This window comes from Lynx canadensis, chromosome A3, assembly GCF_007474595.2.
Source record: "Lynx canadensis isolate LIC74 chromosome A3, mLynCan4.pri.v2, whole genome shotgun sequence".
In the NCBI taxonomy this organism is placed as follows: domain Eukaryota; kingdom Metazoa; phylum Chordata; class Mammalia; order Carnivora; family Felidae; genus Lynx; species Lynx canadensis.
In genome coordinates, this window is record NC_044305.1 from 31,712,488 (window position 1) to 31,740,152 (window position 27,665).

Consider the following 27,665-nt stretch of genomic DNA (forward strand, 5'->3'; position numbering starts at 1 on the left):
CTGTAATCTATGTTTGCAAAAAATTAACACTACTCTCCAGGCAGCATTATATTTCAAATAGAGATATCAGATACACCAGGATCCCTTCTAGCAGTGCACTTAAACACATTCCAAAATTAGGAACACACAAGAGCAACATTAATCTTTTTAAAAATGTTTTTAAATGTTTATTTTTGAGAGACAGAGTGCGAGCAGGAGAGGGGCAGAGAGAGATGGAGACAGAATCCAGGCTCCAGGCTGTCAGCACAGAGCCTGATGTGGGGCTCGAAGCCATGAATTGCAAGATCATGATCTGAGCTGGTAGTCTGACACTTAACCCACCGAGCCACCCAGGTACCTTAAATATTAACCTTAAATATCGAATTTCTAGAACAATTTTTTTTTTTTTAGCATTGCTCTTGCAGTATTTATAATCAATGCTTTAAAACAAGATGAAAACACCCAATTCCACCCCCCCCCCAATTTTGTACATATTAGTGAAGAATGTATTTTTGGCTTTTCCATATACAACTAATGAATGAATGATTGCCTATTAAGACTTGCTTCATATAAGACAGGACCAAGATGGCAGCATAGGAGGGTCCTGGACTTTGCTCCTCCCATGAATACACCAAATGTACAGCTACACATGAGTAATTCCCTTTGACAGAAATCCAGAAACTAGGGGGCACCTGGGTGGCTTAGTTGGTTAAGTCTCTGACACTTGATTTCGGCTCAGGTCACGATCTCACAGTTCTCATGATCTCACGGTTTGTGAGATTGAGTCCCGCCTCAGGTTCTGTGCTAACAAGCATGCAGAGCCTGCTTGGGATTCTCTCTCTCCTGTTCTGTCCGCCCCTCCCCCCCTCAAAATAAACTTTCTCTCTCTCAAAATAAACTTAAAAAAAATATAAATAAAAGAAACCCAGAAACTAGATGACTGACTCCTACACATCAGGGGAATGAAAAAATACCCACATCAAAACAAGTACGGAATGCTGAGACATTCACCACCAACTCTACCCTGGGCACAGTAAGACAATTTGAAGAGAATCCCCAACCCTAACTCCCAGCTTCTCTTGAGTGATGGATTTGGACCACACATATAAGCACCCCAACTTTTGACTCCCACTCAAGGAATGGACCCCCCAAACACTTATCTCTGAAAGCCAATAGCGCTTGGGTCCATGAGACCCATATGACTGGAGCAAAGAAGTTCACAAAGTCACAAGAGCATTTGCCCTGGGGCTCAGTGTAGAGCAAAAATGCTCATCTCACAGTCTTTCCCTGAAGGATATGACTGCATACTTTACAAGCTGCTGCCTGAGGGTCCAGTTTCTGATTTAGCACACATTTAGAAACCAGCTGCCATCCTCCCAAGAGGCCCTGGGAGCCAATGGGCACCTCCCTTACCTTCTCCCTCTGGTTCACTCCAATGATAAAATCAGATCACCAGCACCTACCTGGATGAAAGGAGCTTGTACATGTGTCTGGCACCCCGGCTTTTGTGGATGCCACCTAAGGGACCCTGGATCACTTCTAAAGCTGATGGGACTTACATTCATGACTCCTACAGCACAAACGCAAAGAATCAGTTTTTAAACAGGTGCAGGAACACATCCCTGCAGCTATTCAACTGCGGTCAGCATAGAGGAAGCAGGCAAACATGCCAATCTCCCAATTTCTCTCTGGAAGGGCCTTAACCACACACATCGCCACCTGCTGCCTGAGGACCGGCTGATGAATAGCAGGTCTTGGCACACCCTCAATTACCAGGGACCACTAAGAACAAAGATAGTGGCTTAGGCAATCATGAAGAGACAACCAGCAGCTCAGACTAAGCTGGTTAGTGAGGTTTACCTCCTACACAAGACCAACCTGTCAAGACTGGGAGAGGCTGCTGTCATATCTAATATGCAAGCACCAACATATAGAGAGAAAAAAATAAAGAAACAGAGGAATAGGTTTCAAACAAAACAAGCTAAATCTCCAGAAACAGATCTTAATGAAACAGATAAGTGATTTATCTGACAGAATGTTCAAATTATGATCATAAAGATGCTCCCCATGGTCAGAACAATTCATGAACAAAGTGAGAATTTCAACAAATAGAGAAAATATAAGTACCATAAAGCAATCATAGAGCTAAATAATAAGTGAACTAAAATATTCAATGTAAGGGTTCAAAAGCAGATAGGTCAAAGAGAAGAAAGGATCAATGAACTCAAAGACTGGGCAGCGGAATTCATTCAATCAGAGATGCAAAAAATTTTTTTAAATAATGAAAAAGTTAGCTTAAGGGACTTGTGGACCAATATACACATTATAGGGGTCCCAGAAAGAAAGAGGCAGAAATTTATTCAAAGAAATAATGGGGGGGGGGGGGGAATCTGCTTCACACCTCTAAGCTAAAAAATCATCTCGTTGGCACCACTGTATATGTCCAAGTACCCTAATCCAATGAAGAAATAAGATGGACATTACAAACTGATTTTTGTCTTTATTTTTTGACCGCCACTCATTAAAGTGTTATTGCACATAACTCTTGGTGGCTACATGTCCAGAAGTCATAGAATTATCCACTCATCTGCTCCAAAGGTGGATGTCTACTTTACAAACAAGAAAAAAAGCATCATGTAGTTTGGTGTGCTCTTGATGTGGGTGTACACACAGGAGTGTTTCTCAAGCAGTGGTCCGTGGGTCAGCAGTACCAGCCATCACCTGGAAACTTCTTAGAAATGCAAATTTTCTGCCCCACCCCAGACTTACTGAATCAGAAACTTTGAGGTGCTAAACAATCTGTGTTTAATAAGCCCTCCAGGGAATTCTGGTGCACACTAAGTTTTCAAGTTATTGAATTAAGCATCAGTTCTCAAAGATGAAGTGAATAATATGAAAGAGAAAACAAAACAAAACAAAACAAAACAACACTTGGTTTAGGTTAACTTTTACTGTTGGTATATGAGTTCACAAGAAACTCCAGGGCAGCTACATGGGCACACAGGGCCTTGGTAGTGCAGACTTGCAGAATGAATGAAATGGGATGGGACTTGAAAACTCAATGAATAACAAGTATGAGAGGATTCTAATGACAATGACCCGTGGAGAGCAGCCGCTACAGAATCCAGTCTGTGCATGTATTCTCCTTGACAAAACTTGACTGGTTGTATGTGGGTGAGGACTGTTTGCAAGGACGTGTTCAGTGAGGTTATCAATTTGGGCACGTTTTCTCATACAGATCACATGTCACAATCAGCTGAAAGCCAGTGAATGTGGTGTCACTGACCGCATCATTAATTTAATCAGACAAATCGTAGTAGGAAACACTTTTATTCTTTAAAAGGAATTGTTTTAAGAAAAAGGAATCAAAACTGTACTTGTTGGTAATCACATTGACCGTTATCAGGATAGTACATGCTATTAGGAAAATGTAATTTCTTTTTTTCTGAGATGCTCCTTGCTGGATGATCAGCATCTGTGCTATAATGATGTGAACAATACACACTATGAGCATGTTTAGTAAGCAAGACAAGAGCCGTGGCTTACTGTAAACACTTTCCTTGGCTATAGATGACCAAATAATATGATTATATGTTTTCAGAGCTTAGAAAAGCTAACCACCTAATCATGCCAGAGCTCAACAAACCAGCATTAATAATCACCAAAAAAGGCACTTTAAAATACAACTGACAAGGAGTGACACTAATGCAATGAGAACTGGTCTAAGCTCTGCACTAAACTGTCATAGTTCACATAGATAGTGCATTCTGTCTCCGTGTATATGTGTATATATAAATATATATATGCGTATATACCAACCATATACATATGTATGTGTGTACATATATATACATATATTTATATATCTCTCCACAAGTGTCTGGGTAGGGGGGAAAAAACCCTTGTTGTTGCCTTTAATTGAGTAGTACACAAAAATTCTAGTCACTTCATTTCGAACAAAGAAGGAGGGGATTGGCAAATTAACCCAAAAAAGTACCCTACTACACCTCTGTGTTGACAAAAAAAAAGCAGTAAAATAAATACTCAGAACTTTCCTAAGTTATCAACTATTAAAATTAAAAAACCTAGCATTTTAAAAAAGTTTATTCCACTGGAGGAAACAGGGAGGACATTTTTGGTACTGTAAATCTCAGACACTCATACATCCATATTGCTTAAAGAGAGCGGAATGAACACAAAAAATGTCTTCCACAAATTCCTTTTTAGTACCTAAGTTTTCTCTATGTTGTGTTATTCCACTTAGCTTAACACATAAAGTCTTGTATAAATATATTTCTAGGATGTCTAAATTCTCAGGATATTTGCACAGAGTACCAAATGTACTTAGAGGATTTTTGTGAAATAAACAGGATTGGCCATATATACCAGTCCACTGCATACACCCCAGGCTTAGGTATTTTGGCTCGACGTTTTGACAGACCAAATCTATCTGTGCCAGAAGTGGACAAAAGGCTTACTCGTCCTTCCCAGGAGCAGGTGTAAAGACATGTTCTTATTTTTGAATGTAAGAAAACAATTAGTAATAGCATTTAAGGTTTAATTACTAACTGTATAGTGCCTGAGGACAAAAATCAGAGCAATTTTTGAAAGCTTAAGAGTCAGACTCTGGGCATTTCCGTTTTTTAGCTGCTGGCTCTTCAGTCTTGTGTAATTCTAAAGTGCTTGCGTTGGATTTGAGACTGGGGTCTGCTTTAAGGTTATCCATGGCAACAGTGAAGCCTGAGAGAAGGTACCCCCCACCTCCGCTCATCAGTAGTTTGGGATGACTTCGATCTGGCAAAACCTAATCAAGACAGAAAGACATTCATGTTTTCCTAAGCAGATAAAGCACATACTAACAATACACATGCTGGAAATCAGAGTTTAAACGACACAGATTCTCTTGAAGATTTAATCGGATCAATTCCTAAAGAGCTCCTCCTTCACATAATAGTGCAGATAAGAGTATAGAAACTGGTTTAAGTGGTTTTCTTTTGAAAAATAAAGCTGGAGCTGCTGCTCTCAAACCTGACGCAAGTTTCTGGTGGCAAACAAACAAATGGTTGGTGTAGTACTCCTGGGCCTGTGCATAACTTTCTTTCTATTGGCTGCAGGAAGCTTCATGGCCAACAGTGGAGTTTCAGTCCATGGAGAAGTAGCTACTGGACACATATCCAGAGCCTCCCTGCCCCAATACCTTGTTAACTCTGACAAGATCTCTTCTCTGCCATTACCATAGCTCAATAAGATGACTGTCATGAAGGGCAGGGTCCACTCAGGGCTTTAAGTATCCCGGATTAAGTAGGACGATGTCCAAGCAGCAGGGCAGTGCCCGTGGCAGCCATGGCGGTGCTCCCTCAGATCTTCCAGAGGGAACCGGCTGTGAGGAGTTCAGGCAGCAGAAAGCCTCTAGGTGCTGCTCCTTTGGGATCCTCTGCAGCATTCACAGCCAGGGAGGCCATGGGCCACTCCAAGTTGATTACTGAGCATGGGTACCAGGACCACAACATTTCTGCTCAACATAGGCCTCCTTTAATGGGCACTCTTTGCTCTGGGGTTCCCCATTATGTTGGCTGAGACCTTCTGAGGGTAGCACTGCAGGATCTTCCTGCCCATCTTCCTTTCTCCCCCTTCTCTCACAGCCATCAGACCTCCACCATGGTCTGAGGGCTTTCCCATCTAATCCTGCTTCCTCTCTCATCTTTCAAAGACATTTTCCCCCAATAAATCCCTTCCACTGCTAATTCCATCTTAGCAAATGCCTTCCAGAGGACCTGAACTGACATGAAGCCCAGAAGTAAATCCTGAAAACCTGATGCAAAGATATCCCGGGAGAGAGAAGAGAGTCACTTTCTTATTGGCCTAGGGAATTTGCTATTATCATTTATTCCCTCCACAATGATCTCGAGGCCTTGAAGAAACATGAATCATAACTGTTTACATTTTAAATGTCTCTGGACTGGAGTTACAGAGTAATAGACCCTGACATGAACGGAGGAAAAAGGGTCAGGAAAAGCCAAGGCACTTTCTCTGAGTTACAGGCAGGAGATTCTTTCATCTCTGTAGACAGAGATAGGCAAATTTCTATTTAACAACTTCTGGCACTACTGCAAAGAGCCAGCAACTCAGGAGAGTAGCTCCCAGGAACTGGCTCTAAGAACACGTACCTGGTAATTCCTGAGCCAGGTTTCAGACAGTCTGAGGTTGATGACCCCTCCTCTTTCCCGCAGTTTTGTATAGCATTCCAACAGCGGCTAAAAGCATAAAAAGAGTTGAGGATGACTTTGAGGGCTGTGATTTGAGTATTAACATGCAGACGCAAGAACTCTCATCCATTCCATTTCAGTATTACCTCTTTATACTGACAGTAGACCACGAATGGCCTTGAAGGGGCCACGAAGTCCAGCAAAGTCAGCAGGAGTGGAGTGGGATGGAAACGACTAGCTACAATTAAACTGTAAGGAAAACATTAGACAAATTATTTCTCTGCTCGGCAAGGTGGAGCGCAGATTTTAAAATGTATTTAAAATGATCATTTATTTGCCATGACTTGCACAAGGAAGAGCTTGATATACAACATTCTACAAATTCAAAAAAAAAAACAAAAACAAACAAACAAAATCATAAGCTATCACTTTCTAAGAAACACAAAATGAATTAAAAGCTCTTTTGGGAGTGACTCAGTGGCTCAGTCAATTAAGCGTCCAACTTCAGTTCAGGTCACGATGTCATGGTTCGTGAGTTCAAGCCCCACATCAGGCTCTCTGCTGTCAGCGCAGAGTCCACTTCGGATCTTCTGTTCCCCCCCCCTCTCTGCCCCTCCCCTGCTCGTTCTTCCCCTCTCACGACAATAAACATTAAAAAAAAAAAAGCTCTTTTGGTGCTTGGCAACTCTAAGTCGCATTTAATGACACTCCTGATTTAAAAACAAAAAAATCTGGAAACAAATCCAACATGGTACTTACTGGCTTTACGGATATCTGAATCTACGACTGTCAGGTTTCCCCTAGCCCTTACGGGTAGCCAGTATCACACCAGTTTGAATGCCCCACCACCTGTATGCAGCAGGACCACACAGACCCATCTGACACACGGTCATCAGAGAAATTCCAAACTTATTCTAAAACTCTGAAACCAGCACACTTTCCCACCTCCACTAGATGCAGCCTCCTTTCTTTAAAAACCCAAGACAGAATCATCATCTCAGCTCCCACTATAATCAAAGCAGACAAGCAGACAAGCAGACAGACAATTCTAATCTGTTTGAAGCAGAACCCATGAGCACCCAGATATCTGCATTCCTTCATCAACGCACCCATCTGCATTTCTTTCACTCAGCAGAGCAGCAGCCTCTAAATGTCTTTTCCTTTGCTCTTCTTGTCTCCTCTGCTTTTCCTGAATCTTCAAGAAGAAAAAGAAGAAACTAATGTACTGAGGCCATTCAGTCAGGTTTAGGAAACGCTGGTCTGTCAGAACATTTCAACAATATTTAGCAACTTAGACTAAAGCAACAGAAGGTCATTCATAAGAAAGTTGCAAACACATAAATCCATATGTTATAAAACCATCATTAAGCTACCTGGTATACAATGCTTCTGTATCCTAAAGCTCCATCCCAAAGATCACATCACATACGTGTGTACACCCACACACACGCTTTCTCCATCTGTTTTGATATTCACTATCTTGGGCACTGATGCTCCAAAGCCAAGCCAAATCTCAGTGCTTAAATTAAGTTAACTGAAACTGAGGGAGTTACACAGTAATAGATCCTGACATGAAAGGAAAAAAAAGGATTAGGAAAAGCCATAATGAGGGGAATGTTATGAAGGTAGTGGGGACTCTTAATACTCTTACATAATCTTTTTTGCTTCCTCTCTCTTTAGGCTCCTTATATTCTGGATCTTGAGAGACAATTTCCATTGTTTCTTGTTCCTGTGGGTGATGGCTCTCTTGGGCTTCTGCCACACTGTCTTCCTTCTCTTGCTCTGAAGTCTGTTTTTCCTCCAGGGTGCCGTTACTTTCTTCAACTGAAGCACTGTCTTTAGGCTCTGAAGATAACATCTCTGCAGAAAACGTGCCATTTAGGAGACTGTCCACTTTGTTGAGTGGGAATTCATAAAGACCACTAAGGAAAGATTTGGGAAATCCAAAACATGCTGTTGCTGCCCGAACAGGTCCACCTCCAGGGTACAGCTGAATAATGGAACCAAAGCCTGGATTAAAAAAAAAAAAAAAAAAAGCAAACATCTGCTTGACGGAGGTGATTCTAGACTATGCAAAACCTCAGGGTCCGCCACAGTAAGAAGATAGAAGGTCTCTACTCTGCTCAGAGGCTGCAACATGATGCAGCTCCTCTGGGGTCTGTTCAGTCTATGAATATGCCCAGTGAAGGAAATATAATTCCAAAACACGGGAACAAGAAATCTTTTTTTTGTTTGTTTGTTTAATGTTTCTTTGTTTTGAGAGAGAGAGTGCGCGCATGAGCAGTGAGGGGCACAGAGAGAGAAGGGAGAGCATCCTGAGCCACCCAGGTGCCCCAACATGAACAAGAAGTCTTAACGCTTACCCCACTTGACACTATGGTAAAACCCTGTGATCGTGCAAATTTGGATGTCATGTGCTCGGTGACTGGCTCTCAGCTTTCTCCTACTCCAATCCTCAATCAGGACAGTTAAAAGTTCTTATCTTCTACAGTGTTAGAGAGAGGACAGGCAAACCAGGCCGTGTTGTGTTCCTCCAGGACAAAATATACCCCCAGTATTCTTCTCATACTATCCCCTCAATTCACGCCAATAAAATGAGCGCCAGCTATCCAAGAATTCACTGAAATCACTGTCCTGGAGGTCCAAGCTGGAAAAAAGCTTCAGAAACATCCCCATTGATGTTGAAGCTAGAAAGGGCAAATACCATCCAGGGGCACCAACACAGCACTGGCTGGGAGATGTGGACGCTGCAGGAAGGTCCCAGGGACGGGAGCTGTGCAGGCCCACACAAGCCATTTCATTAATCTTGTAGTAACTCAGCCTCACTTTCTGTGCGTTGTGTTTTTAGGCCCCTCTACTTATGTCATGGTGGTGCTTTAATGAACCTGAGAATGTTAAATCTTACCTCCCATTCGTTCCATCATTGCACCCAGTACCAAGCCTGCACACGTTTCCATTACAATCATTTTATTGCCAGCACGGATATTTCCCAACGTCAACATCTGGGCTAGGGTATCGTATCTCATGTGGCTAAAGAAAAAAAGGAATGATTCATTTATTTTTAGCTAAGCAGAGACAGCTATCTTAATCGTCATTTCTCAAGTTTTATTTGTTTGTTTCACAAAAAATGATGTCGGTAAGATTATAGATTGCTTTGGAGACAACAGTAAAAAGAACTTACAATTCATGAGGTAGGAGGACACTTTATGCAGGTGTGCAAGTTTTTCATTTTACTTAAAATCATGACTTTTCTTAAAGACATATTTTCCCCCAATTATACTTTTGAAAGGAAACAAAGCGTACTTAATTTTTCCAGGTTCTCTTGCATAATACATAATTGAAAGAATGCGGGTGGATGGCTTCACAACAGTAATGATGGCTTCATACCTGGGGGAAGAAAAAAGAGGACATCAGTCTTGAAAAATTGGCTTAAAAATATTTTATTTTTAATAATTTTATAAGTCTATAAAGATTTAATACTTTCATCTTTTTCAAACACAGGCCACTTACTTCTTTTTCTTCTTTTTTATATATTTATCTTGAGCAAATTCTGTCTTGTCTCGGAATGTTGTACTATTTTCAATTAATTGCTGAACTATTTCCTATAAGAAAAGGAGCAAGCAGATTTCCTGAAATTTTATTTCCACTGAAACGATAACTTCAAAGGTTTCTTACCCTAGAACGTATACAAAGACCTGATTTTCCAGGCCCCTTTCCACACAAGTCCAAATGAATACACTGCATTTTTCACTCTATCTAAAACTTGTATTAAAATACAGTACTTTGTAACTCCACTTAAAACAGAATAAAAAAAAAAAAAAAGAGAGACATACATAATAAAGGGAGAAGGGATGTAAAAGAAAGACACTGGCTGAAAACTTACTGAAAATGAACCAAGTTAAGCTCTGATATGCACTAAATTATTAAATTCTCTTTTGCTAATAATATCAGTAAGGTCACTCACATTCCTGCATAAAAGAAATGATATCTTTGATATATTGAATTGCATGTACATTTCAAACTATTTTTAAGAGAAAGTATTTTTACATTTCACCTTGGGTAAATCCTGCTTTAAAAACCAAATAATTTCCTCAAAACCATACAAAAACAAAACACAACATCCTTTGAATATTACCTCTCCTTTAATGCCCTTGTCCTTTAAAGCTTTTATGTCATCTTGAGTAAGTTTCTGAGATTTCCCATCATCAATTATATTTCGATTATCAGTGCCCGCTTCTTTGGTCTCTAAGGAAGGAAATTGCTTTATGACATTTATGATCTGCAGTTAGTTAAAATCTTTCTTCTTCTAAGTTCATGTCCACATCCAGCCCATCAGTCATTCAAATTTGGCCTTCTAATTCCATTGCCTCTATTCCTCCCTCCACTCTTTTCTTGCCATGACTGCTCCAGTCTCTAACTCCTATTCCTGCTCCCTCCCACTCTTGCTCCCTTACAATCCACCCAGATACCAGAGTTCTCTTTACAAAATGCAAACTGGCTCATCTAATCCTCCCGTGCACAAAACAGTGGCTTCCTACAGCCAGAATACATTCCAAAGACGACCTGCAAGGCTGTATACGCTCTGGCCCCTACACTTTAGCCACTCTGCCCTTCTTTCTCTTCCTCAAACACACCAAACATAGGCTCACTGCAGCGCTCTGGCACTTGCTGCTGCCTCCACTTGGAGTGCTTTTATGACAATCTCTGGGTAGATTTCTGCCTAGGTCCTTCCCATCACTCAGCAGTGAACTCATTATCTCAGCCAAGTCTCAGCCAATCAGCTTCCAGCACACCTCCTTGTTTTATGGTCTGCACAGCACATACCACCACCTACAAGTATGTGTTTAGCTTGTCTACTTATTTTTGGTGTTCCCCACTGCTAAGTACATTTCATGAGATGGTTTATCTCATAAACTGTTACAATCACACTGCCTAATCATACCTGGAACATATTTGGTGCTCAATAAAAATATGGATGTTAACTGAAAAGCATTTAATTGGTTTGAACAAAAATTTTAAAATAGTATTTTAATTATTTGATTTTAAAAATTATTTTAATTAATAAAATATCTTAAGTACATTTATTTTAACAAATGTTGGAGTACTTAATTTTAATTAACAATAACTGCTAAAATTATGGGCCTTTGCTACAGGCAAGGCACTGTTAGGAACTTCCCATATATTACATGAGTGAACACCAGCAACATCCTGGGCATTAAATGTACATATGGCTCCATTTTACAGATGAAGCTCTAAGACCTAGAGAAACCAAGTAACTTGCCTAAGGTGACAAGGCGAGTGATAAAACAAACTTAAACCTAGTCAGTTAACTTTGAAGGCAGACTCTCAACCTCTACCCTACATGCTAACTGCCTCCAGCAATTATTTAACTTCTGGGCACTGAAAGGGCTCTCTACCTGCTCTTAGCAAGGGTTCCTGGGATTAAAAATTTGGCCTAAGGTCGGAGAGCTAGTTAATGATGGGCTAGAGCCAGAATCCAGGTATCTCAAAAGTCAAAAGCAGACCTCGCTTCATTCCATCAAGCTACAGTTCTTAGATTATGAGTTTAAGTTTCTTTGAGGATAGCTTGGGTTAGCATTTTAGAATTGGGGTTGACAGGTTTCTGACTAGTCAGCTCAAGAGCACCTATTTCATATACCCAAAGGAGTGCACCTGAAGTAGGCTCTTCCTTCTTCTTCTTAGGCTGAAGACTTCCTCCATTGGTCACTTCAAATGTGGTTCCATAACTATGGCCAATGATGTTATCCAGATAGAACCACTGCTTTTCAAAAGTTACTTTTCTGGGGAAGAAAATGCAATTAGCTGTATCTTATTTGCATTCAGTGTAGAAAATATATGCTCAATCAAATTTATTTCAAAACTGGTCTCCCACAGAGACTGATCTCTGAACATTATCTCTGAACATGAACTGACAAGTAAACTAGAGAGAACTGGGTTGGACAGAGACAAAATTAATAAGAAGCCACAAAAACAGTGAATTTGGAATGAGAAACAAGGACAGAAGACATTCCTCTTCTGAGGCACTGGTCTGACTCCAACTTGCACTGACAGGATGTCCTAACTCACAGGTTTGCAGATTTCCTAAATAAAGGGTCACCAAGATTGCCTGGCCACTGAACACACACTGTGACACTGTGACACCCCTCAAACAATCATTGAGAAGACAGGGATTTAACAAATTCCTTGGTCTAACTGGCTATTTCCTTTAAAAATTATCTAGTAAAAGCAGGGGTGCCTAGTTGGCTCAGTCGGTAGAGCATGTGACTCTTGATCTTGGAGTCATGAGTTCAAGCCCCACATTAGGTGTGGAGCCTACTAAAACAAACAAACAAACAAACACATAAATAAATAAATAAATAAATAAATAAATAAATAAATAAAATCTAGTAAAAGCAAATTATGTTTACAAATAAACATTACTGACAATCTATACATTTGGAAATATGCCTAATGCTGACAATGCTCTACTGAGGATCTGGCAACTTTAGCTTTCCTCATTATCTAAATTTTTATCTTATTTCCATTTAAAAGGAAAATCCCACAAAAACAAACAACCTTTTCTTTTTCTTCAAAACACCTACTGAGTGTTGACAAGTGGCTGGGCAGTACATGCCAGTGAGTTTCATGCTTTTTCATTTAATTCTCACAGAAATCCTGGGACATAGCTCCTTCCTGATGAGCAATCTAAGGCTTAGGAAAAGTATCTTGTCCAAGACTCATAGTTACATAGTGGGAGGCTGGGATTAAAATCCAGGTTTGACTAACTCCAAAGCCTGGTACCTTCCACTATACCACACAGTCTGCCCCAGAAAAGACCAATGGATCTCATGAAGCCCTGCCTAGTTTTAGGACATGGCCAGTGTCCACAGAACTCTGAATCCTGGAAGACATGTACTGATTAATTCTGTTTGTGCCCCACCCTACACCTTCTCTTCCTTTTTCTGTGCCCCAGGAGTCTATGACAGAATGCATAGACCACATCACCCAAGCTCCCTTGCCAAAAGTTTCTCACCAATGCTAGACCCTGGGTGCATCACCATTCTCTGTTGGTTCTCTAAACCTCGCCACACCACTGTACGTGTATATGTCACAGCTTCATTAAATCTCCTCCCTTGAACCATCTGAGTGAATTCCTGCGAGATCCTAAGTAATCCAGATAGGATCAATTCTTATTCTTTGCTGTGTGCCCAGTTTCTAAAACGTAATAGAACATAACAGACTCTAAAAATATTTGCTGACATAAATCCCATCAGAAATTGCAACTCCGTTCAGTCCAGATGTGCAACCCACACTCTCATCCCTTGAGCACCCCAGTGCTAGTGAAATACTGAGTCTGAGATGGTTTGGGTTTACCCTTCTGTTTGGGGGTCTGATATGCAAAGAAAGGTGTGCCACTCAAACTGAGCGGCGTGACAAGACGTCACTGCCCTAGTCAGGAAAGTGGGGCCCAGTCAGAGCAATGCAATGCCATGTCTTCACCGAGAAAGAGTGGGATGTGCAGTCTCTTCAGTAAGCCAGGATTGCTTCTGCCCAACCAGATGTGTGCAGACCCGAAGAACAGTAAAGGGAGATTATGACCTGGGATTTTGATGAGCTCAAAGCATCATTTACTAAATCAAACGGAAACTAATGCAATGGCTTCTGCCAAGAAAAGTGATGAAAAGTGCTTCCAAACAAGTATGTCTAGAGTACGAACAGAGTACTTTTTAGAAATAAAGATGCTACTGTCCGCATTGTTGGTAATGAAAAAGCTCTTGTTTAAAAGAGCACATTATTAACAACCACACTCAAACGTCCACTTTTAAAATTAAGCAACTTGAGAAAAGGGCAAATGAGAAAGAAAAGAAAGAAAAAACAAAATTTCACCTGCATGGTCATTATACAGCTGTGTAAACTTGGTATCATTCATCAAGCATAACCTAAGGATTTTGCTGCACTGTTACACTTCAATTAAAAAGTTTAAATAATTAATATTGGCTCTTTCCAAAATTATACACTTGAAGGCCAGCACACATTTCTAATCAGAAATTCTAGAGAAAATGATGCAGATATATTTCTGGACTAAAAGAACCCCCCACCCCCTACCCCCACTGCATTTATTTTTCTTTACCACGCTGGTTCTTGTGCAATAAAACTTGGCTGTCACCAGCATGGTGCTTTGCGGGCTGTTACTTGATTATTTTCTAATGACACCTGTTTCACTTTAAATACCAGTCAACAGTTTGGTTCACACAGGAATAAAATAATTTATCTGAAGGGAGCACTTAGAAACTCCAAATCTCAGAGCACCTAGACTGTGCTCTGCAGAAAGCTGTTCTCCTGACACTGAACTCAACTTGTTTCATTGTCTAAAGTACTATAATAACCAAACTTAAAGGAAAACTTGGTTGTACTTTTCAGATAATTAACAGAAACATCTCAATACATTTTCAGCATTAATAAGCTATTGGGATTTAACAACCTCACCACTCCTGCCAAAAAGTTACCAAAAATTCCCACTTTTCTAATATTAAAACAGAGTTACAACTAATCAGCATGTTCACAAATCAAGCCTGATTTCAAGTTTTGAGATCTTGAGCAAACTGCTTTTAGGTAATTTAACTTTCCTAGATCTCTTCGCAACCCTGTGTAAGTGAGGGAATCCTAGAGTAATCCTACATTCTATGGGAAGTTGTTTTCCAACGTTACTATGTGTAAACAGTTATTCCAGTTTGGATACAGAAAAGAGACCAAAGGTCAGATAAGGTGGGAGACGTTTCATTTTTGTGGGACTGATCCTGGCTGAGGGAGTAGGGAGAAAGGATGGTCTATGGGAAAAAGGCAGGGGAGGAGAGGACCCCGAGAGTCAAGGATAGGAGAGAATGGTTGGTGAGTTCTGTGAGATAACAGGAGAGAACATCTCAAGAGCCTAGGAGAACAACTCCAGGACACAGGGAAGGGTGAGAACAAGGAAGGGGGAGAGCACTTGAGCACCCAAGGGCCAACTATGAGAAAGGGAACCCGGTGGGAAAGACCGAGAGGGATGCTGAAGGCAGAAGACCAGGTTTGAAACCTTGGAAGCGGCAGTCTGCAGGAAGGCAGAAGGGACACGGGAATGGGATGTTGGGGGAAAAGGTTTCTGTAAGAAGATCAAGAGGAGAAAACGAGGAAGGAGGTTGGGGATCCACAGATCCAAGAACTGGACCCTGGTGGGAAGACCTGGAGAAAGGGGGTATCTAGAAAATGAAGCGGGGACCCTTAAGGCCAGGGACCTGACTTACTTTCTCCGCTGGACTTGCACTGCTTTGAACACATCTTCCCGTTTCAGCACCACGAAGTCGCCGTCACGGATGCGGTGGTCCTCGGGATGCGGTGGCTGTGGGCCCGGCGCCTCCCCCGGGCCCTCCATGGCGCTCAGCCCGTCTCCCCGCTCCGCAGCGTCTCTCGGGCTCCCCGAGCCCCGCCCTTCCTCCTCTGCTGTGGCGGAGGCCAGCCTCACAATCACAAACCAAGTGGACGCAGAACCCTAGGACCGGCACCTCCCCCACGTGCTGCGCGCCGCTTCCGCTTTCCTGTGGGGACCTCTGGACAGCTTCCGGGAGCCTCACGGCTTCCGTCTGGCCGAACTCCTTGATTGGCTGCACTCCATCCCTCTCTCCGGTCTCGCAGCACCTTGGACGGAAGTTGCGTCAAAGACGCGCCAAAAAAGAACGTGGAAGGAGACTGGAGTTTAGCTTCAGTAGCTAAAGATCCAGTGAGCCCCTGAGGCGTTGGGGAAACTGAGGTCCCACGCGGGGACGTCTGGAGGGCTGCGACTGAAGAGAATCGTAGGTCTTGGGTAGGGGTCGCCTGAGGAGCTCGGGCCTCAGTCTTTTCTCGGCCCTGCCTAGATTCCCCCCGGGAGGAAGGGAGAGCGGGGCGGGGCACATCTGCTGCTATCCAGGAACCTGCCCTGCTGAGAACTGGGAGACCTTTGGGACGTCTATCTTTGCAAGTAAGAACAGCCTGAGGAGAACTAAATGAAGTGGGGGTATTTAACGAAGGACAACAGGCCTACAGGTGGCTCCTTTACCCAATTCTACAGTCCTACATGTTGCTTCTGTGTTGGAATTTTTACAAGTTATTGCCACTATATTATCTCATTTGAGAAAGATAGGGCATGTAGCGTTCTCGAAGGAGCGCTTCAGCTTGGATTTTAAAAACGGAGTTTGGAGTTCAGTACTGCCACCAAACAACTTAGATCTTGATCTGTTTCTCAGGGTTTCAGTTTCCTGACTTGCGATATGGTCTAGACGATGATCAAAGTTCTGGCTTGTCCTAACTTTAGGAACTTGTTTGGGTATTAACGTATTTATTAATTAAATCACTTTAAACAGATTCGGATATGGTTTTGTGTGTGTGTGTGTGTGTGTGTGTGTGTGATGAATTGCACTACAGTGTACGGAGATACTCTTTGTTTCTTTTTATCCTTAGGATACGAGCTATTTTTAAAGGTTGACTTAATTTTTTACAACAGTTTTAGGTTAACAGAAAAATGGCACAGAAAGTGCAGAGTTCCCTTATATTTTCTCTTACCTCCCCACAGCCCAGGTTCCACTTGTTAACACCCTGCATTATTAGTGTGTTATATTGGTTGCAATTAATTGACCGATATTGATATTATTACTAGCTAACGTGCAGAGTTTATGTTAGAGTTCACTATTTCTCTTGTACAATTCCATGGGCTTTGACAAATTCATAATGTCATATATCCACCACTACAATATCATACAGAATCGTTTCACTGTCCTAAAAATGCCCTGTGCTCCACTTACACGAATTATTTTAAAACCTATTTTATTTTTTTTACTCCTACTTCCATCACAGAATTGATTTTTTGAATTTTATTTAAATCCAAGTTAGTTAACATATAGTGTAGTAATGGTTTCAAAAGTAGAGTTTAGTGATTCATCACTTACATATAACACCCTATGCTCATCCCAACAAATGCCCTCCTTAATGCTCATCACCTATTTAGCCCCCCCCCCCCATCTCCCCTCCTGCAACCCAAAGGTTGTTCTCTGTATTTGAGTCTCTTATGGTTTGCCTCCCTGGTTTGTTTTTAAATGTATTTATTTTGTGTGTGCACCTCACAAGTGGAGGAGGGGCAGAGAGAAAGGGTGACAGAGGATCAGAAGGAGCGCTGTACTGACAGCAGAGAGCACGATGCAGAGCTTGAACTTGGAAACTGCCATATCATGACCTGAGCTGAAGTTGGAGCCTTAACTAACTGAGCCACGCAGGCGCTCCTTTTGTTTGTTAACTTATAAAACAAATTTTTTTTAATGTTTGTTCATTTTTAAGAGACAGAGGGTGAGTGGGGGAGGAGCAGAGAGAGGGAGACACACAATCTGAAGTAGGCTCCAAGCTCTGAGCTGTCAGTACAGAGCCCGCCATGGGGCTCAAACCCACAAACCGTGAGATCATGACCTGAGCCGAAGTTGGACGCTCAACCGACTTAGCCACCCAGGCAACCCCAGGCACCGCAGCCAGTTTTGTTTCTTAAATTCCATATGAGTGAAGTCCTATGATATTTATCTTTCTCTAACTGACTTATTTCGTTTAGCATAATACACTCTAGTTCCACCCATGTTGTTGCAAATGGCAAGATTTCATTCTTTTTGACCCTGAGTAGTATTCCATTGTATTTATATACCACAGTTTCTTTATCCATTCATCCATCAGTGGACATTTGGGCTCTTTCCATACTTTGGCCATTGTTGATAGTGCTGCTATAAACATTGGGGTGCATGTGCCCCTTTGAAACAGCATACCTGTATCCCTTGGGTAAATACCTAGTGGTGCAATTGCTGGGTTGTGGGGTAGTTCTATTTTTAATTTTTTGAGGAACCTCCATACTGTTTTCCAGAGTCGCTGCACCAGCTTGCATTCCCACTTAGCAACACAAAAGTGTTCCCTTTCCTCCACATCCTTGCCAACATCTGTTGTTGCCTGAGTTGTTAATTTTAGCCATTCTGACAGATGTGAGGTGGTATCATTGTGGTTTTGATTTGTATTTCCCTAATGATGAGTGATGTAGAGCATCTTTTCATGTGCTCTTAGCCATCTTGATGTCTTTGGAAAAGTGTCTATTCGTGTCTTTTGGCCATTTCTTCACTGGATTGTTTGTATTTTGGATGCTAAGTTTGATAAGTTCTTTATAGATTTTGTATACTAACCTTTTATCTGATATGTCATTTCAAATATCTTCTCCTATTCCATTGGTTGCTTTTTTGTTTTGTTGTTGATCGTTTCCTTTGCTTTGCAGAAAGAAGCTTTTTATCTTGATGAGGTCCCAATAGTTCATTTTTGCCTTTGTTTCCCTTGTAAGGGAAGTTGTTGCAGTAAGAAGTTGGTGCAGCCAAGGTCAAAGTAAGAAGTTGGTGCAGCCAAGGTCAAAGAGGTTGTTGCCTGTTTTCTCCTCTAGGGTTTTGATGGTTTCCTGTCTTACATTTACGTCTTTCTCCATTTTGAATTTATTTGTGTGTGTGGTGTAAGAAAGTCATTGTATCATTCTTCTTCACGTTTTTGTCCAGTTCTCCCAGCACCATTTGCTGAAGAGACTGTCTTTTTTTCCATTGGATACTCTTTCCTGCTTTATCAGAGATTAGTTGGCCATACATTTGTGGGTCCGTTTCTGGGTTCTCTATTCTGTTCCATTGATCTATGTGTCTGTTTTTGTGCCAGCACCATACTGTCTTGATCATTACAGTTTTGTAATACAGTTTGAAGTCCGGAATTATGATGCCCCCAGCTTTGGTGTTCTTTTTCAGTGTATTACATTGGCTATTCAGGGCCTTTTCTGAATTTTAGAATTGTTTGTTCTAGTTCTGTAAAGAATGCTGGTGTTATTTTGATAGGGATTGCGTTGAATGTGTAGATTGCTTTGGGTAGTATTGACATTTTAACAGTATTCCTCCAGTCCATGAACATGGAATGTTTTTTTCATTTCTTTGTGTCTTCTTCAGTTTCTTTCATAGGCTTTCTATAGTTTTCTGCATACAGATCTTTTACACCTTTGGTTAGGTTTATTCCCAGGTATTTATGGTTTTCGGTGCAGTTGTAAGTGGGATCGATTCCTTGGTTTTTCTTTCTGCTGCTTCATTATTGGTGTATAGAAATGCAACTGATTTCTGTACGTTGATTTTATATCCTGCAATGTTGCTGAATTCGTGTATCATTTCTGGCAGTTTTGGGGTGGAGTCTTTTGGGCTTTCCATGTAGAGTATCATGTTGTCTGCAAAGAATGAAAATTTGACTTCTTCCTTGCCAATTTGGTTGACTTTTATTTCCTTGTGTTGTCTGATTGCTCAGACTTGTTCCAACACTATGTTGAACAACAGTGGTGAGAGTGGACATCCTTTCACATTCCTCACCTTAGGGGGAAAGCTCTCAGTTTTTCCCCATTGAGGATGATATTCTCTGTGGGTCTTTTGTATATGGTCTTTATGATCTTAAGTTATGTTCCTTCTATCCCTACTTTCTTGAGGATTTTTATCAAGAAAGGATGCTGTATTTTGTCAAATGCTTTTTCTGCATCTATTGAGAGGATCATGGGTTTCTTATCTGTTCTTTTATTAATGCAATGTGTCACATTGATTGATTTGTGGATATTGAACCAGCCCTGCATCCCAAGAGTAAACCCCACTTGATCGTGATGAATAATTCTTTTAATGTGTTGTTGGATTTGGTTTGCTAGTATCTTGTTGAGAATTTTTGCATCCTTGTTCAGCAGGGAGATTTGTATGTAATTCTCTTTTTTAGTGGAGTCTTTGTCTGGTTTTGGAATCAAGGTAATGATGGCCTCATAGAATGAGTTTGAAAGTTTTCCTTCCATTTCTATTTTTTGGAACAGCTTCAAAAGAATAGGTATTAACTCTTCTTTAAACATTTGTTAGAATTCCCCTGGGAAGCCATCTGGCCCTGGACTCTTGTTTGTTGGGAGATTTTTGATTACTGATTCAATTTTTTTTTTTATTGGTTATAGGTTAAAAACTATTTTAAAGGTTACTTTTATTTTGAATCTTTGATAATTAGCCAGAATCTATCATTGAGTTAAAAAAAAAAAATGAGTATCTTGCTATGTACAAAACAAAAAAATGTGAAGGGATAATTAGCAAAAAAAAAAGGATGAGAATATGTTAATAAATATGTTTTTAAAAAAATGATTGCATTTCAATGAGTTTAAGAACTGCAAATAATTCATCTAATCAGTATTGACCTAGAAATGATCTTTCTTCCATTGCCTTTTTGAGAAGCTGGAAGTCCCAGGAAATTAACTTCTTTCCTATTTAGCCCCTATAGAGAAAGAAAGATTAAAACATGTATGTACCCTTTTCCACCCCTATGCATCCTCAGAAAAGTTCATATTAGCTGCCTATGTAAGAGTATGTGTGTACCTTTTGTAAAAGTGGATATGACATGCATGATTGACTGTTTTTGAGGGTCCAAGATGATGTATTCGTCGTGTCACAGGTCAGAATTATGGTCAGCCAGTGCTGCCCTAGAATCAGTCTAAAACACTACAAAAAAAAAGTCATCTCTGAGTTAATTACTTGTCTTATTTTCGTTTCTATTGAGGGAGCCCCTTGAAAACCGGTACACTACCTTATTTTTATCCCATGAATGTTCAGTATACTTGGTTAAACACCTATGGTGCATACACCTTAAAAAGAGGTGGCACCATTTGCAATGACATAGATCTAGCTAGAGAGTAAAATAAGCAAAGTCAGTCAGTCAGAGAAAGACAAATACCATATGATTTGACTTATATGTTGAATTTAAGAAACAAAACAAACAAGCAAAGGGCAAAAAGAAAGAGAGAGATAAACCAAGAAACAGACTCTTAACAATAGAGAACAAACCAACGGTTACTAGAAGGGATGTGGGGGGTGAAACAGGTGATTGGGATTAAGGCATGCACTTGTGATGATGAGCACTGGGTATTGTGTGGAAGTGTTGAATCACTGTATTGTACACTTGAAACAAATATTACACTGTATGTTAACTGGAATTTAAGTAAAAACTTTAAGGAGAGAGAGATGGGAATTAGAAGTGTGACTGCAGAGCGTTTGAAGCTGGTACCATGATGTACAATGTTGCAGTGCTGTTTGCTAATCTCAAACTAGAATATGTTAATTTTATTTACTATGTTAATACATTCTTAGGAGCACTATTTCCATTATAATTTTGATGAAGATTTTTTTTTGTGTTTGTCTTTTAGAAGACATGAATGGAGACTATAGAGGCAGAGGATTTGGACGAGGGAGGTTTCAAAGCTGGAAAAGAGGACGAGGTGGTGGGAGCTTCACAGGAAAATGGAGAGAGAGAGAACACAGACCTGACCTGAATAAAACTACGAGAAAGCATACTTCTAGTAGGGGAGGTCAAAGATTGCTCAATTTTTTTTCCTTCATGAAGGAAGCTATTTATGCTTGTCCTGCAAAGCAGTTTAACTTAAACTTCAGTCTTTGATTTGATGTTACTCCTTAAAGTAGTATTTAAGTATTAAGATCCAAAATTTTTACTGAAACCTATAACTTAACCTGTAACTACTAATATCATGTCAGTTTCTCATTATCAGAAGGAGAAGCAAATTGGAAAAAAAATATTCTATTTCTACTAACCTAGTGCTTGCTTCAGCAGCACATTACTATTTCTACTGACTTAGTATTCTATTTTTTTTAGAACAAACCTCACAGTCTTTGCTACTACAATCAACATTGGATCAGTTCATACCATATAAAGGCTGGAAGCTTTATTTCTCTGAAGGTAAAGTTACAAGTGTAAAGAGTATCACAGATTCTGTTTTCTTGTCACCGGATGTTACATCTCCTATTACTATAGTACATTTGGCTTACTGATAGATATCCCCTTCTTTAATTTTAGTTCACCCAAACAATTAAATCATGTTTATATTTAAAGAGTATTATGTTTAGGGTTTTGTATCGGTTAGGAAAGCAGAAACCACAGTAGGTATTTCAAAAAGGGGATTTAATACAGTGAATCGAATATACAGTTGGAAGTCTAAAAAGAGCAAAAGGGGGGTTGCTCCTGGGTGGCTGTTGGTTGAGCCTCTGACTGTTGATTTTGGCTCAGGTCATGATTCCAGGGTCATGGGATTGAGCCTGCATCGAGCTCCACACTGAGCCTGGAGCCTGCTTAGGACTCTCTCACTCTCTCTCTCTCTCTCTCTCAAATAAAATTTAAAAAATAAATAAATAAAGAGCAAAATGGGAACACTGTGATAGCCCTCAGATAATAGTAACTTCCAGAAGCAGCAACCATCCTTATGGCTGAGGGAATAAAAAGTAAGAAGTTCTGAGGTTGTCAGGATGTAGGGATTCAAAGGAAGAGCTGTTGCTTCAGGTGCTCAGGGGCACCCTGAAAAGCTGTGCTTGGATTTCCAAAGGGTACTCTTCACACCTGTGCTCAGACCATTGCAGTAAATGAAGCTGGTTGTTGCTGGTAACTTTGGTGGGAGGATGACACTATTGATGCTCAGAGCTGGAGGCTGGAAATTCTCTGCAGCTGGCAAGATGCTGAAAAGAATTAGAAACAAAAATAAAACCCTTCTTTCTTGCCACCTTCCAGTCTCTAACATGCCTCCAGTTGGCAGAATTTAAAGGAGTCTGGGCAGTGCACGTGCAGATCTCAATCATAGCATCACAGAATAGAAAATAGAAGGGAGGGCTTGAAACCAAGAGAACCTACACAGGCTTGTGTAGAAACACACTTAAGGACTCTCCCTTTTATAGTCAAAAATATCAGTTAACATCATAGGTTTGGAGATTAGTCTTTTCTGTGTTCTTACAGTTTTTTTCTATATGTTATATCTCTTATGAATTATGGTTTATGTGTATGTATATGTGTATGTGTAAAGACGTATATGTATATGTGTATATATATGCACATATATGTACATATATATGTATATATATGTATTCATATATGTGTATATATATATAGGTTTTTTTCCACTGGACTGTACTGCTTTGAGGGCAAGGATCTTCCCCCTACCAGGCACTCAGTATTCATTTGGTGAATGAATGAAGTGCTTTACAAATGTTTTTCTGTATTGAGAGTCTGTTTGTTTGTTTTTTTTTTTTTTCTATCACATAGATATGTTTCTTAGGTGATGTGTCTTTTGTTGTTTTAGGATGCATTAGCTACCAACACCTGCAATATTTCCCTAGTAGTTAGACCAGAACACCAGAAGTGATCTTTAGACTGGTCCTAAAGATGGAGTTCAGCAGATGCCTTAGATTTAACCATCTATACTTCCAAACTACTTCATTGTATTGTTTCTCTGTGGAAGACCAGTTTGAAGATGTTATGGAACTTTACAGTGTAAAAGTTTTGGGACCAGAGTGAAATAGCGGTCTGTCTACCCTAATGTCAGGAAGGGATTTGACATGTGGCATTTTGGACTTGTAGAATTTACTTTGCAAAGACTGATTGTCTTTAGCTCTGTTTCTGGGTAAGAATTTAATTCAGGTGTCTAGCTTTGGCTTCATTATAATTTTCATTTTAAGCTCTATTATGTAAGCTATTTGAACTACTAGGTCCTATTAAGCGCCAAAGGTTCAGTACAAAGATTCCCAGATAGTATTGGTGCTTTTAGAGAGAAACACTTCCTATCTGCATTTAAGATTATGCAGACCTAAACTTGCTTTAGAATACTTAACTATTCCTATGTAAATATAATCAAAATGCAAAGTAATTGGAACAAGTCCTCTACCATGTGTACAATGTTTTTTCGTCTCATGAAAAATATGCCTGTATGTGTGTGATTATTAGTGCTAATGCCATATTTGTTGGATTAGTTTACAGCAGTAGCTCTCCTTTTATTGAGAAGATTCAAGCATTTGAAAATTTTTTCACAAGGCGTATTGATTTATATGATAAGGTAAGATTCCTGTACAACAAAGCTACCAGTACACCTTTATGTGTTGTCTTCTTAAATGATGTGTCTGAGGTGCTAGTGATCAGTAGAGGCTGGAGCCAGACAGCTTTGATCTAGATCCCACCTCTGCCACTTAGCTGCAGTGTGGACTTTGGTGTATTACTTAGTTCTTTGTACCTTAGTGTTCTCATCTATCAGTTGGTCATAATAGTATTAATACCTACCACAAAGTGTTGTTAAGAGGCATAAGTAAATTAATATATTTTAAATACTGTAACTGTGCTTGGCGCAAAGCTTATTATACTCATTGTTATCACAATATAAACATATGCTTTTTCAAAGTAATTGAATGTTTAGTTTTGATTGTTGACTTCAAAAAAGCCATCATTGTTTTCATGCCTTTAATATTTTATAGGATGAAATAGAAAGAAAGGGAAGTATTTTGGTGGATTTTAAAGAACTGACAAAAGACGATGAAATGACTAAACTGGTACCAACTATAGCAAATGAGTTAAGGGATACACCTGAGAAAACTTTGGCTTGCATGGGTCTGGCAATACATCAGGTAAATATTTTTGTGTTGACTTTTGTCAAAATTTTAAAGGAAGACTTTACAGTAACAGTACCTTCCCTAACAGGTAGTTTTTAGCCAACTAGAACTGAAGAATTTCAATCCTGTCCTGAAAGATAGCATTCATTCTATATACAACAGCTTATCTAAATATAACATTTATTTTAATTTACTTGAATTAGTTTAGTCTGTTAAAGATAATACAGGAATTGAAGAGCTCCTTGAAAAGATCTCATAAGGAAGATAAGACAAGGATCATGTTGTTATCAGTTATGAACTTGGAAAACAACCTCAGATTTAGGTTGTGTGGCATGGGGCAAGACTTAATCTCCCTGAGTGTCCCCATATATAAATGGAAAATAATATATGCTGTGCCTGTTTTTCTCAGGGTCAGTTGACACAACATATGTGACGGTATTATTTAGGCTGACAAATAGATAAATGCTTCTAGGTAAAGAGTTGTAAATCTCACAACAGGAACAGATAAAATACTGGGTGCATTCAGAAAAAGTAAGACTATTGGGGAGGAATGGGAAGAGGTCAGAGGAAGACTTTGTAGAGATGCTAGGGTTATTATGGGTCTTAAAGGGGTTCTGAGAATTAGACATAGGCCAGAGGAGGTAATGGTATCCAGGCACAAGGAATAGTTAATTACAAAGATGTGTACATTGCTGGTAACCTGAGACAGGAAACCTTGGTGTTGTCTCCAGACTCATCTCACTCATTAGTTCTCCATATCCAAGTCACCACATTCTTTCATTCCTGTTTCTAAAACATCTCTTAAATCCATCTCTTTTCCACCCTTACTGGCCCTCCACCCTTCTTAAACCTTCATTATCTTTCCTAAATCGTTGCTATACTGGTGAAACATGATCTGTCTTCGGAAACTGGTGACTTCTTCCAAGTGAAATCCAAATCCTTTACATGGCGTTGAAGGCCTTCCATGATGTGGTTCATCTTCCTCCTCCACTTTCACTCACTACCCATTAAGCTAAGCTGAGCTCTCCCCAGAATTCTTTCAATACTCTGACCTCTTGCACATGCCGTCCCTTAACCATGGAATGCCCCTTGCATTGCATCCGGATTTTGGGGCCTAACTCCATTGTCTCTCATGTAAACCTTTCTCAGGACTGTTTTTCAAAACTTGCATAGTATTTGTCTCTAAATCTTTATGGTCTTTATAACAATTAGAGCTATAGATGTGCATCTCATTTTCACTCTTAGATTGTCAGCATACTGCTTTGTACACAAGAGGATATTAAATATTTAATATCAAATGTCAAGGGAGTAGGTATTAGATATTTCAAAAGTCATCTTTATTTTCTCTATCTTAATTAATCACTGAATATAGAGAAGTATAAAATATGTATTCACCAGAGCCTGTCCAGGCAGTAATAGCTTTGGAGACTACTGTAAGGACTTTTAATATTAAGCTTACTTTGGACAGAAAGTAGCAGACAGGGATGCTGGAGTTTTCCAGTCCAGGGATGACAAAGTCCCAGGTAAAACATAATCCACTATAAAATAAGTAGTCATAATTAAATATCAGAGTTTAAAAATAAATTAATGTTTATTTTTGAGAGAGAGACAGAGCACAAGCAGGGGAGAGGCAGAAAGAGAGGGAGACAGAATCCAAAGCAGGCTCTGAGCTGTCAGCACAGAGCCTGACGTAAGGCTCAAACCCACAAATCATGAGATCATGACCTGAGCTGAAGTCGGATGCTTAACCGAGCAAGCCACCCAGGCACCCCTTAAATATCAGAGTTTTAAAGGGCTATTAGAGTTCTGTTAATATTCTGTTCTGAACTGTTTATATTCATAAACTTCACATTTCTATAAAAGAGTTCTACTTCAAGAGTGTATTTTGTTTTCCAACTGTTTAGGTATTAACTAGGGACCTTGAAAGGCATGCAGCTGAATTACAAGCCCAAGAAGGATTGTCTAGGGATGGGGAAACAATGGTAAATGTGCCACACATTCATGCAAGGTAAGGATTTACCGGTATTAAAGTATTATTTAGAATCTGGTATGTAAGACTGTTTGAGATTGGAAACCTCATTTTAGAAAACCAGAGAAATCAGTAAAAAAGGTTGAATTCTGTGCTATCTTATTGATTATCAAACCCAAGTAAACTCACTCAGAATTCTTCAAAGAGGTCATGACAAAAATAAATTTCCCTGCCCAAATAAGGTGATTTCCCAACCTGTACATTCCTGTAAAAATTGATTTTGGATGTATACTTATCAAGATGCTGCTATTTAAATTAATAATCTATGTAATACAGTAAATGGTGTGATTATATTTTGTTGAAATTACTAGGTTTCTACTAGACACAGAACAAATGGAATTCTGTTTTTCTTTAATTCATCTTTATTTAAGATTTAAAATTCTCATTAGAAGAGCTGAATAAGGTAATCACTAGGGTTTTTCTTTTTCAGAATTTATAGAAGATACTTTGTAACAGTTCTTGAAAAAGAAGAAACTCAAGTCACTTTTTTTGTTGCCAAAATTTTCCTTTTGACAGTAGTTTTTTCCTTTTTTCCCTTAGAGAACAGCCAGTGGGACTAGAAGAAACGGGAACATTTAGCATTTTTTAATCTTTAAGAATGATTTAATTCTTCTGAAATTACTGATCTGTAGGGATGCTATGGTTGGAGAATTCCACAGTTGCTCCTAAAAGGAAGTTGTGAAGATACAGATAACTTCCACTATTGGCTTATTGTAAATTCATAGATAAATACATTCTTGTTTTTGTTTTTAGGGTCTATAACTATGAGCCCTTGACACAGCTCAAGAATGTCCGAGCAAATTACTATGGAAAATATATCGCTCTGCGAGGGACAGTGGTTCGTGTCAGTAACATAAAACCTCTGTGCACTAAGATGGCTTTTCTTTGTGCTGCATGTGGAGAAGTTCAGGGTTTTCCTCTTCCAGATGGAAAATATAATCTTCCCACAAAGGTAAT

At 39.8% G+C, this 27,665-nt stretch overlaps 2 protein-coding genes across 7 annotated transcripts in view; one reads left to right on the forward strand and one right to left on the reverse strand.

Annotated features, from left to right (window-relative positions):
- Positions 1-3,815: 3,815 nt before the first annotated feature.
- On the reverse strand, positions 3,816-15,752 carry TRMT6 (tRNA methyltransferase 6). 5 transcript variants are annotated; one of them, XM_030310061.1, is made up of 11 exons: positions 15,467-15,752; positions 11,859-11,986; positions 10,321-10,430; positions 9,696-9,787; positions 9,489-9,572; positions 9,091-9,215; positions 7,837-8,195; positions 7,295-7,380; positions 6,332-6,434; positions 6,147-6,233; positions 3,816-4,783 (listed from the first exon to the last, which is right to left on the reverse strand). In XM_030310061.1, the coding sequence occupies exons 1-11, from the start codon at positions 15,592-15,594 to the stop codon at positions 4,592-4,594; spliced, it is 1,494 nt and encodes a 497-aa protein (XP_030165921.1). In that variant the 5' UTR covers positions 15,595-15,752; the 3' UTR covers positions 3,816-4,591. The 5 variants fall into 5 exon arrangements, with proteins under 5 accessions (XP_030165921.1, XP_030165922.1, XP_030165924.1 ...); XM_030310062.1 differs by having other exon boundaries at positions 15,463-15,583; XM_030310063.1 differs by having other exon boundaries at positions 4,696-4,783; positions 6,147-6,261.
- Positions 15,753-15,876: 124 nt separating this feature from the next.
- MCM8 (minichromosome maintenance 8 homologous recombination repair factor) overlaps positions 15,877-27,665 on the forward strand; it is a 45,341-nt gene continuing 33,552 nt past the window's right edge. The window contains exons 1-7 of one of the 2 annotated variants that reach the window (XM_030310067.2): positions 15,877-16,179; positions 21,448-21,609; positions 21,912-21,995; positions 24,050-24,132; positions 24,545-24,694; positions 26,584-26,687; positions 27,462-27,660. In XM_030310067.2, the coding sequence (XP_030165927.1) occupies positions 21,453-21,609; positions 21,912-21,995; positions 24,050-24,132; positions 24,545-24,694; positions 26,584-26,687; positions 27,462-27,660 (777 nt within the window). In that variant the 5' untranslated portion in view covers positions 15,877-16,179; positions 21,448-21,452. Of the gene's footprint in view, positions 16,245-21,447; positions 21,610-21,911; positions 21,996-24,049; positions 24,133-24,544; positions 24,695-26,583; positions 26,688-27,461; positions 27,661-27,665 lie in introns of both variants that reach the window. The other variant, XM_030310066.1, reaches the window with a different exon arrangement.

Coding starts and splice junctions, on each gene's coding strand:
- TRMT6 (XM_030310061.1), bottom strand. CDS start 15,594: ATGGAGGGCCCGGGGGAGGCGCCGGGCCCACAGCCACCGCATCCCGAG. Junction 7,381..7,836: donor GAGGAAGCAAAAAAGATTAT/GTAAGAGTATTA, acceptor TTCTTCTTGAAG/ATTCAGGAAAAGCAGAGGAG. Junction 4,784..6,146: donor CCTGGCTCAGGAATTACCAG/GTACGTGTTCTT, acceptor TGTCTTGATTAG/GTTTTGCCAGATCGAAGTCA.